This window comes from Bidens hawaiensis, unplaced genomic scaffold, assembly GCF_021521415.1.
Source record: "Bidens hawaiensis isolate Kalapana, Puna unplaced genomic scaffold, B.hawaiensis_p1.1 tig00000097_1, whole genome shotgun sequence".
In the NCBI taxonomy this organism is placed as follows: Eukaryota; Viridiplantae; Streptophyta; class Magnoliopsida; order Asterales; family Asteraceae; genus Bidens; species Bidens hawaiensis.
The window spans coordinates 6,697,127-6,708,263 of NW_027491017.1; the positions used below are offsets into that span (position 1 = coordinate 6,697,127).

General features: G+C 36.4%; 2 protein-coding genes across 2 annotated transcripts; both read left to right on the plus strand.

Moving 5' to 3' along the window:
- Nucleotides 1-7,900: 7,900 nt before the first annotated feature.
- Nucleotides 7,901-9,494, plus strand: LOC143567961 (uncharacterized). The gene is made up of 2 exons (XM_077054259.1): nucleotides 7,901-8,951; nucleotides 9,055-9,494. The coding sequence occupies exons 1-2, from the start codon at nucleotides 7,901-7,903 to the stop codon at nucleotides 9,492-9,494; spliced, it is 1,491 nt and encodes a 496-aa protein (XP_076910374.1).
- Nucleotides 9,495-9,734: 240 nt separating this feature from the next.
- LOC143568055 (uncharacterized) lies at nucleotides 9,735-10,331 on the plus strand. The gene is made up of 2 exons (XM_077054319.1): nucleotides 9,735-9,885; nucleotides 10,039-10,331. The coding sequence occupies exons 1-2, from the start codon at nucleotides 9,735-9,737 to the stop codon at nucleotides 10,329-10,331; spliced, it is 444 nt and encodes a 147-aa protein (XP_076910434.1).
- The last annotated feature ends 806 nt before the right edge of the window (nucleotides 10,332-11,137 follow it).

Here is an 11,137-nt window from a genome sequence, read left to right on the forward strand (position 1 = left end):
AGTATGTTAGGCGAAGTTGTCGAGTTATTTAATATCTAACTTCGGCTCTTGTGAAAATAACTTTTGACGGCTGGTTTTGGTGATTCTCTGAGTCACGTGTTTGTTACCTTGGCTTTTAAGCATTGCAATATATCAAGTGTTATCTCATATTCTCGTGTGTTTACATATACTCAACGTATTAATCGTCTAGACACTCGTATCGTATACGTGGGGATTCCGTACCCTCGTGTTACGAGATACTCCTGTGTAGATCCGGCATTGACATCGTCATTATTTTATACGGGATTGTGCTGCGAAGAAATTAATTTTGCTTGAAAAGGTTGATTTACTGGATAATTTAGCCGATCTTTTTACTAAAGCATTTGACCGATCCCGTTTTCAAAACCTTGTTGAGCTAAATGGGATGATCAATCCCGAGTAACCTTGTTTTCTTTGTTTATTAAAAAAACATCACTATTGCTTAAAATTATGTCGGTTGCTCAAGTCTGAAGGACATATTCCATGAATATGTTTGGTCCTTGCATCTACTTGTAGATTGTAAGGATAGCCATTAGCCAGATGACTGAAAGCGGCTGGGGCGGTTTATGATGGGTTTCTATTCTTTCGCTTAAAATTAGTCGTTCATACTTAGTCAGAGGGACACATACTTGTATGTGGTCGGTCCGGCTGATTCACTGGATCTTCAGGATAGCCGTTTACCTAAAGACTTTGACTTGATCGGGGCGTTTAAATCTAAATATTTTTTTTGGGGAAATGATATAATTTTTCCAGTCTTTAACTTCGCAAGAAGTTTCTTTAATGGTGTTAAATGAAAATTGATTCAACCCTAGAAAGTGATAGATAAACTAATTTTGTGTGCTTAACAGGTGAAGTAATTAGGCCTAAAAGACTCTAGAACAGTCAATGTATGTTATGGTAGCTTTCTATGGTGCGTAAAAGTTGAAGTGATACAAACTAAATCTTCTCGATTTACTGTGGAGAGTCATTCAGAGTTGTGCATGTATCCACATACATCTTTCCGAATGATAGGCAGAAAAGTGATTACCCAGTCATACACGAGCTCGTGAGTGTTCTGATTCCCGCGAAGATAGTGTTAAGTAATCTGCAATGATCCAGATTCGGGACTTGCAGTTTTCTTACACTTGCAGTTATATTATTGTCTTTATTTAAAAAAAAAATCTATTTATTATCATTATGCCATATGAAGCTAATCTTGTGACAAATATAAAGAAAGAGGCAAGAAAGAGTATTTCAAAGTATAAGAAAGATCGGGAAGACGAATTGGAAGGTCGACATGTAAATATTGATTATTCATACACTACGGGTCGAAGTCAACTCGGGGTGACTTGGGGAAATCCAAATACGCTTTGAGAATAGATAGGAGGCATCACAATCTCTCATGTGATGTCCATCTAAATTTTGAGCTTAATTGCACATAATCCGTATCACTGAAGTGATGAAAACCATACTAAGTTTTATACCTGCCTACAACCTGTTTCTCTATGTCATAATACTGCTGAACATAGATTTGTGTGACACCCACTTAATCAGTATGATTCTTGTTCGGATCTTTTCTAAAACATGCAGGTTCTCGTCAAGACTGAAATTTGATCCCGTTTATTCAATTATTTTTAGTTTCATTATGGTTTGTTTTCACACACTTGGTTACTTGTTTTTGATCACATTTTCTTAACTTGAGTCAACAACACAATGGGCGAAGTTGTGTTTTAAGCGAAGTTGACTTTGGGGGGCGATGTTACCAAAAGAGCGAAGTTGATAAGTTGGTTGACCAGAGGCAAAGTTGTATACTGGTCGAAGTTGACCATAACTTTGCTGCTGGGTTTTCATTCTATATAAAGGAAATCGCTCGTCAAAATTAGTCAAAAACTTTTAACTTCTAAACCCTCGGCGAACTTACTAGTGAATCGAACTCTTGTTTATTGATTTTGTTCTATAAAACAGGTTGGTCTGATAGGAGGTACTCATAATCCATATTGTATGCGGTTAATCGGTTTCTAAATAATATGTTTTGATCTCTTTTGTGTTCCAAACCCTTACCACTTTGTCGGTCCGATTTGAAGGCACTTTTTAGTGTTAATAAGTGATACGGCACTATAATCGCATTACTCTTTTCTTATTGATGCTATCTGATCGGCCATTCTTTGCCTTTACTGGATTTGATTGCTGCGCCGTTTATATAGCGAAGTTAGGGTTTCGGCGAAGTTGTCCTAACTTTGCCAGTCCCTTAACATCGCTAACGTTGCAACTTTGCCTATTTCATGCAGGGCGAAGTTGTCAACTGCTGTCATAATGATTTGACTTGGCTCGCTTGTTTTGCAGATATTGCCGCTGTGGCTGGTGCTGGTGGAGCTGGTGGTGACGAAGGAGGAGGTGATAATAGGCAGTTTTTTCCGGGTCACAACATGTACATCACCTTGGATCCGGATGCTCGTGGAATTGAGGACATTCGTGAGATCATCTCGTTTCTCATACGCTCACGTATCTATCATGCCATTACTACTACTCTTCCGATTTCACGACCAAATATTGAAGACTTTTGGAGAACTGTTGAATAAGACTGTAGGGTTGAGCCTTCGGTTATGCATGCCACTGTCAATAACCAAGTGGTACAGTTCTCGGCTAATCAGATCAGAGCAGCATTACAGTTCAGGGGTGAGACAACTGATGATCGTATTGAGTTTCCGGCTACGTTCAGAGATGGTGCGTTTCTGCGTATGGGGTATTCAGGTCCGTTGGGTGACTCTCAGAGGAGAAAGGGGTTTTTGTTAGACCAGTGGCGGTTCCTTATGCACGTGATGATAGTGTGCATGTATGGTCGTAAGGCTGGTACTGATGGTATGGGTGCATCAATGCAATCGACGATGACTGCTTTGACTTACAACAAGCCCTTCAGCTTCAGTTAGATGATTTTCTATGAGATTGATCGACAGAGACTTGCAGTGGCTCGGGAAAGATTTTTGATGTACCCGAGATTCTTACAGATGATCCTCAATCATGTAGCTCCCAATTTGCCACAACGACGTCCGATTTCTTATGTAGAGAGTGTGTCTAAGAGAATTTTTGCACAATGTCGTTCTTCGAGTGCACGTAGCAAGGAAGAGTTACGTCCTAGGCATACAACATTATTTGGGTACTTAGTGAATCCTGCATATGTTGCTCCTCCAGGTGATGAATTTCTAGATCCGGCACCTTAACAGGCCGATATCCCTTGGCCACCTCCTGTGGTTCAACCACCACCACCTGTTGGTCAACCTCCGGTGGTACAACAAGCACCTCTTGTCGACCCTATGGCAGCTCTAGTAGAACAAGTAAATCTTGATGTTGTTTTTTGGTGGGAATGATTTCTTTGATATGGGTACGGTAGATTCTATTGAACTTCCTGCCTCAACGGCAGCGGTTTCCAGTATGAATATGGGTCAATCGGTTGCAGCTGTAGAGGATTCTGAGGAGACTAAATCAGATTCCTCTATTAATGATGTTGCTGAAGCGCATCGGGTACTTGCAAGACAAGAAAAACTCCGTGGCAAACGAAAGAAGGACTCAGATGATAGTGAGTCGGACTTTGAGGATGAATTATATAAAGTGGTACGTCGATCCAAGAAAGAAAGGGTTGGTGAGAGTTCAAGAGTTGGCGAAAGTTCGAGGGTTGTTCGTTTTACTTCACCATCGTTATCAGGTATGACTATGTTACCATCTGTTTTGACTTTCACACTGCCAATAACCTCAAATGTTCCTTTGGTGACCACATCGTCATCTTTTGGTGTTACTCCGACCATGTTTCAGTTTACGGCACAAGAGATTGTTTCTTTACCGCCTCCTACTCTTACTCCATCAGAGGTGCTAGCTATGTTTGCCGAGTCCACACTGGTAACGAATGTTGGTTTATCTGTATCGATGCCATCCCCAATTCCTAGCCAGTCTCCACCTGTTATTCTTGCAAGCTTGGAAATCCCACTACGGTTTGCTCAGGCTACCTCTTCCTTGAATGTTGAGTTTGATTCAACTTTGTCTGATTCGGAGAGGATTGCAGCTCTTGAAAGGGTGGTTGCTGAACAGTCACGGGTAAATATTATTCAGTCTGAGACTATTAATCATCTAATGGCACAAAATCAAGTTCAGACTGCACTACTTATTGAGCACGGTAAGATGTTTGATCAGCTTAAAGACTTCTTAGCATCTCAGGGGGAGGTGAGTTGCAAGGGTGATGAATTGAGGACAAATAAGAGACAAGACAGAGACGATGATCCCAATGCATCGAAAGATGTAGGTGGTGAGTTTCCAAGAACTGAACAAAATCTTGGGACTTCCACATCTCAGGGGGAGTCTGTGGGTCCGTCAGACAGCCAAGGTGGTGAGAATGTAGAGGTTGTGGATGATGAGGAGTTAGTTGATGATGTGTTAACGGTTGATGAGATTGAAAAGATTGGGGAACAGATAGAGACTGATAGTGAGTTGGAAGAAGGGGAGATAGTTGATGATGGTGTAGAGCATGATATTCCAAGTGTTGATGAGGTGAAGCTGAGTCAAGATGAAAATGTGTCGGATGAGTCTGAGTGGGAAGAACAACCAAGATGGAAAGAAGGTTGTGCTCAGTGGTTCTTCAAAACAAAGAAGCCTGCAGTTCCAACAATGTTTAAGAAGAGTTACAATATCAAGGGCTACACTGAGTCAAAGAAAGGTATTATCTGTTGGTTGTATGATGAACAGCTAAAATTGTTTGTGATTAAGCGTTATGATGGGGTTCAGTATTTTAAGAAGGCTTTGATATCGCTCAACACCTTGCCTAAGTGCGAGGTGAAAGATTTGGCTAAGTTGAGATTAAAAAATAGAAGTGGTGATAACTTTGCGGATTGGGTTGGAAAGATCGTATGGAAGGAAAGTGTGAAAGAGAAAAAGTTTGAATTGTTGAAGCCACAGAAAGGGAAGTTAGTCGAAGACAAGGAAAGAGGCATGAGGACTGATGGGAAGCCTTGGATGGTGATGAAATACAAGCTGATTCGATGCTTGAAAGACGTTCCGATGAAGATGATACCCAAGGATGTGTTGAAGGATCTCAAGTGGTGGTACGTTGACTACAAGACTGCTGAAGCTGTTATGGAAGATGAGGATGAACAGGAGATCCTGAGAGTGTATGATCCCATGCACTTGGTTAATTTGTCTCAAGCTGATTTGCAGGTACTTAATGATAAGAAGATTTTCTATATTCCTGCGTGGAAGGAGGAAGCAAAGAAGTACCAGAGGGTGGTCTCTGTCTGTGTGAGACAAGGGGTTCATGCTTGAAGACGATCGGTACGAGATTTTGGATTACCAGACACGAGAAAGAAGATAGAGATATGAAGCTACTGCCAAGGGGGAGTCTGTTAGTGCATGATGTCAGTAGTTCAGTATCTCGTGCTTATTAGTGTCTGTAATTGTATAGATTGGTTGTTTTGTGTTAAACTTGTTTTTATATGTTCGCCTCTGTTCAGCGAACTTGTTGTTGAGCGAAGTTAAGACAACTTCGCCTAGTATGTTAGGCGAAGTTGTCGAGTTTTTTAATATCTAACTTCGGCTCTTGTGAAAATAACTTTTGACGGCTGGTTTTGGTGATTCTCTGAGTTACGTGTTTGTTACCTTGGCTTTTAAGCATTGCAATTTATCAAGTGTTATCTCATATTCTCGTGTGTTTACATATACTCAACGTATTAATCGTCTAGACACTCGTATCGTATACGTGGGGATTCCGCACCCTCGTGTTACGAGATAGTCCTGTGTAGATCCGGCTGAGAACCTACAATATCCATTCATCCACACAAGTAACGTGTTTACAATCTAATAACGAGAACCTGTCTCCATTAACAACGTCAAATGTCGACTCTTTGATTGTAGTAAACAACGGTTAGTGTTTAAAAATATTTAACAAAAAACCGTTTTTAAAACCTTTTGTTATACTTAAATATTGATATTATTACCTTTATAATTTCAAATCTCTAAAACATGTACACCATTTGTGAACTCTGTTGCGTCTAAAAGGAAAGAAAGACGATCAATTTTATATTCGAAAAGAACTGCTTCTGTTGACAGGAACAAAACTGGTCTACAAAATACATCTTCAGGTATTTTTCCTTTTAACTTCAACTATTATTTACATTTTTGTTATGTTTTTCTAATGAATCACTTAAATATAAATGGAATGCTAATAAATTTAAAGAATAATTTCATTTTAATAATAAGCCTTATATTTAAAAAATATGATATTATTTACACTTTCAAGTATCCTGCATATTTTTAATAACAAATAATATGATTATTGTATAATCAAACGTTTCATAATTTGTTAAGTTAAAGATGTTACAATTTAACACAAAATAATATTTGATATAATATAATTAATAATTAAAAATATAATTTAAATTTTTTCATTTGAAATATCATATGTGTAATTGTCGATATTTTGTTGACAACCTTTATAATAACTTTTATTTATTTAATTTTCAACAGGTCGTATAAATATATATAATGTTAAATAACAATCAAACGCGTCTTGTGTTGTTGATGACATTCCGGAGTCATTTACAACCTTTCATAGAAGGTCAAGAAAAAGAACCCCTATAGTACCTATACCTATGGCTGATTTAAATGAACATGCTACAACTATTGATTATCAAAATGTTGTAGATGTTTATAAAAGAATATCATCAGGTATAATATATATTTCATAATTTAATTTCAATAATTTATTATGTATTAATGTATTCTAAGTAACTCCAAATGATGATATTTTTAAATTTTACTAGAATATGTTGATCATGGAAATCAATCCGTTATGTGTCTTAGTTGCAATGCTTTGTTGTGGAAAGCTGAAGTTAACAGACTAAGTAGTACTAATGAAGAAGGAGCTTTTTCCCTTTGTTGTTATAATGGCAAAGTCAAACTTCCCGATGTTAGACAACCAGATGAGACTTATCTTGAATTATTTCGTGGTGAGAGCGCCATGAGTAAGTATTTCTTGAAAAAAATTAGACGTTTCAATTCGATGTTTTCGTTTACGTCTATGGGAGGAAAGATTGACCATTCCATAAACAAAGGGAATGCGCCTTATACATTTCGACTTACCGGTGAAAACTATCATTGTTTGGGAAGCCTTTTACCATTACATGGTCGTAAACCACATTTTTCTTAACTTTACATTTACGACACGGAAAACGAGGTTTCAAACCGTCAAAGTGTTTTTGGGTAAATACTTTTAACGATATTCATCAACTTTGGTTATGTTATTAATTTTTAGTATAAGTTTTATTATATTTAATCATAGCAAATATTTTTTGTTGTGGGCAGTGATAATAATTCAATGGACGATGAGCTAGAGAAGCATATAATTAATTATTTGAAGACGATGTTAGATTCAAATAATCATTTGGTCCAAGCTTATCGGATGGTAATAGATTGTTTTGAAGAAAACCCACAACTCGATTCGAAGTTGCGTATTATTGGAACAAGACAGCATGATGCGAGACAATATAACTTACCATCCAGTTATGAAGTTGCTGCTTTAATCGTTGGTGATATTGGTGACGCTGTTGAATACCGAGATATAATTGTTACCAAGCAGTCTAGTTCCTTAAAGCGTATCAGTGAACTTCATCCATCGTATACACCTCTTCAATACCCATTTGGTGAGGATGGTCATCAGGTTAATATACTTCATTAGAATGTTTCCTCTTCATCAACCGCAGCACGCAAGAAGGTTACAATGCGTGAGTTTTTTGCTTATCATATTCAAGATAGGCCAAATACGTTTTCAACCATGTTAAATGGTAGGCGTTTGTTTCAGCAAATTTAGTTGACAAATATACGATGATTGAGACTCAAAGATTACATTTTATACGCGGTAAACAATATGAACTTCGATGTGATACTTAACGAAGTTTACGAGGTATGCAATCTGTTGGAAATACTGATGTTTCAACCGCTAGTCAACGTGTTATTCTACCATCCTCATTTACTGGCGGAGCAAGGTTTTCTGGAATACAAAAGAAGAGATAACGGGCAATATGTTGTTAAGTCAAATATGATGATTGATAATAGAACTGTTGTTCCATACAACAAGACTCTATTAAAACAATTTCAAGCACATATTAATGTTGAGTGGTGTAATCAAGATGGATCGATAAAGTATTTGTTTAAATACATCAATAAGGGTCCAGACCGAGCAACAATTTCTCTTGTACAAAATAACAATGGTGATAACCCAGATCCTAATTTAGATGAAATCAAAGCGTTTTATGATTGTAGATATGTCTCCGCATGCGAGGCATCATGGAGGATATTTTCATTTGATGTGTATTATAGGATTCTGTCTGTTATGAGGCTTGCTTTTCATTTACCCGGTGAGCAACAGGTAATATATGGTGCTAACGAAGATATTGAAGATATTTTAAACAAGACAACTAATGCTTCTTCGATGTTTACCGGTTGGTTTGAGTGTAATAAGAACCATGACCTTGCAAAAACTCTCACATACGCAGGGTTTCCAACAAAGTATGTTTGGAAAAAACAATTACGTAAATGGGAACCGCGCCTAAGGGGTTTTGCAATCGGTAGAGTTCATGCTGTTCTACCCGCATTCGACGAGGCTTACTATCTAAGAATATTATTAAATAAGGTTAAAGGCCCTGAATGTTTTGAAGACATTCGAATAGTTGATGGAGTTGTGTGTGAAAATTTTCGAGATGCATGTTACAAAAGAGGTCTTTTAGATGATGATATGGAATACATAGAAGCCATTGAAGAAGCAAGTCATACCTATACCGGATATTATTTAAGAAATTTATTTGCTACAATGTTGATTACTTATAGTTTATCTAGAACTCATTTTGTTTGGGAAAGCACTTGGCAACTATTAGTTGACGGTATACTATACAAACAACAAAAAGATCAAAACAACCCCGGTACGATTTACTTTTTTTGTAATTAATTCAATTATGCCAAATATCTAATATCTATAAATATTTTTTAAATATTAATTTAAGTAGGTTCTTATTTTATTTTTAGGTTTGATTCTTAATGAAGAACAGTTAAAAAACCTAGCACTCCTGGAAATTGAAAATTTTCTAATTTCAAACAACTCCAGTCTTAGAAGATATCAACAAATACCATTTCCAGATATGGAGACAATTTCAAGAGCAACTAATCCGTTGATGGTGGAAGAGCTCTCATATGATACCGAAACCATGAGTAACGAATTTAATAATCTGTTTGATTCGTTAACAAATGAACAACGAGGAGTTTATAATGAAATAATGAGTGCTTTGATTGATAAAAAAGGTGGAGTTTATTTTGATTATCGTTACGGCGGTACTGGAAAAACTTATTTATGGAAAACCTTATATGCATCGATAAGGTCAAAGGGAGAAGTTGTGTTGAATGTCGCTTCAAGCGGTATAGCTCTTTGCTTTTGGAGGGTGGAAGAACCGCACATTCGAGATTTTTAATATCTATTAATTTGACCGAAAATTCCATTTGTCCGGTAATATTACAACCCAGTTTATGTTAATTTTTATATTATATCATTTTTAGTATATATGGCTTTATTTGTTATTTGAATATCAATTTACTTTTAAATATCTTACTTTGTGTATGTTTTTTTATTCTTTCATAAATTAGGTTAAAGGAAATACGACGTATATGAATTATTGAAAAAGACAAGCCTAATAATTTGGGATGAAGCACCCATGATTCATAAGCATGCTTTTGAAGCGTTGGACAGGACTTTAAACGATGTTATGAATGGTGATTCTGGCAATACTCCCGAAGCAGTTTTTGGAGGTAAGGTTGTTGTTTTTGGTGGTCATATTCGGCAAATTTTACCCGTTGTAACCAACGGTACAAGAAGTGAATGTGTCAATGCTTGCATCAATTATTCTTATATCTGGTCAAAATGTAAAGTTCTTAAACTAACTAAGAACATGAGGCTTACAGTTGGATGTCGATCTTCAGACGTTGAAAATATTTGAGAGTTTGCTGATTGGCTATTAGACATAGGTCAAGGAAACATTGGTGGTCCAAATGACGGAGAGTCGGTTATTGATATTCCAGACGATCTTTTGATATTGAACTTAGTAGATCCGATGGGTGATTTAATAAGGTTTGTCTATCCTAATATTTTAGATAGATTCAACGAACTTACTTACTTTCAGGATCGTGCATTGTTGGCACCTTTGAATGAGGTGGTTCAAGAAATTAATGAACGTATGTTAGCCCTTTTTCCTGGTGAAGAAGTCGAGTATCTAAGTTCCGACAGTTTAGCTGAATGTGAAGACGTTTCATAGGATTTTGATCCACAGTTGTGATTTGTTAAATGGTTTAAAGATGTCAGGAATGCCCAATCATAGATTGGTCCTCAAAGTTGGTGTTCCGATCATGCTATTAAGGAATATTAATCACAAAAAAGGTTTGTGCAATGGTACGCGCCTTCAAGTCGTTAGTCTCGATAGGCGTGTAATTGAAGCTAAAGTTGTCTCTGGTACCAATATCGGATATTGCACTCTAATTAGGCGAGTAAGTCTTACACCAACTGATAAGAAATATCCGTTCAGATTATATAGAAGACAGTTTTCTATCTCCGTATGTTTTGCCATGACAATCAACAAGAGTCAAGGTCAATCATTGTCAAGAGTTGGATTGTATCTTAAAGATCCAGTATTTTCTCACGATCAGTTTTATGTTGCTTTGTCAAGAGTGAAGAGTAGAGATGGTATTAAGTTAGTGATACTCGACAAAGAATCAAAGCTTACAAATAAAACAACAAATGTTGTTTACAAGGAGATTTTTGGAAACATAGAATATTAATTGTTTAAATTTGTTATGTAATTCAAATTGTTATATTCTACAGTAATGGTTATAATGTAATTTATTTTTGTCTATACTTTAGATGTATGTACTTAGAATTTTTTTTAATATTTCTTTGCTATCCTATCTTCTAATTTTTTATTTAATTATAAATACTTTGTTAATGTTAATATTAACCACAAATTTCTGGATATAAACCTATATGTTTAAAATTCGTTTAATAAGATACCTTTTTTATATTTACTTTTTAACTTAAAGAATTTAAGATATTTATCGTACTATCAAA

Bases quoted from the DNA above. Each gene is read 5' to 3' on its own strand.
- LOC143567961 (XM_077054259.1), top strand. From the start codon at position 7,901: ATGAACTTCGATGTGATACTTAACGAAGTTTACGAGGTATGCAATCTG. The intron at 8,952-9,054 runs GTACGATTTACT...TTTTATTTTTAG, and splicing joins AAAAGATCAAAACAACCCCG to GTTTGATTCTTAATGAAGAA.
- LOC143568055 (XM_077054319.1), top strand. From the start codon at position 9,735: ATGATTCATAAGCATGCTTTTGAAGCGTTGGACAGGACTTTAAACGAT. The intron at 9,886-10,038 runs GTACAAGAAGTG...ATTGGCTATTAG, and splicing joins TTTACCCGTTGTAACCAACG to ACATAGGTCAAGGAAACATT.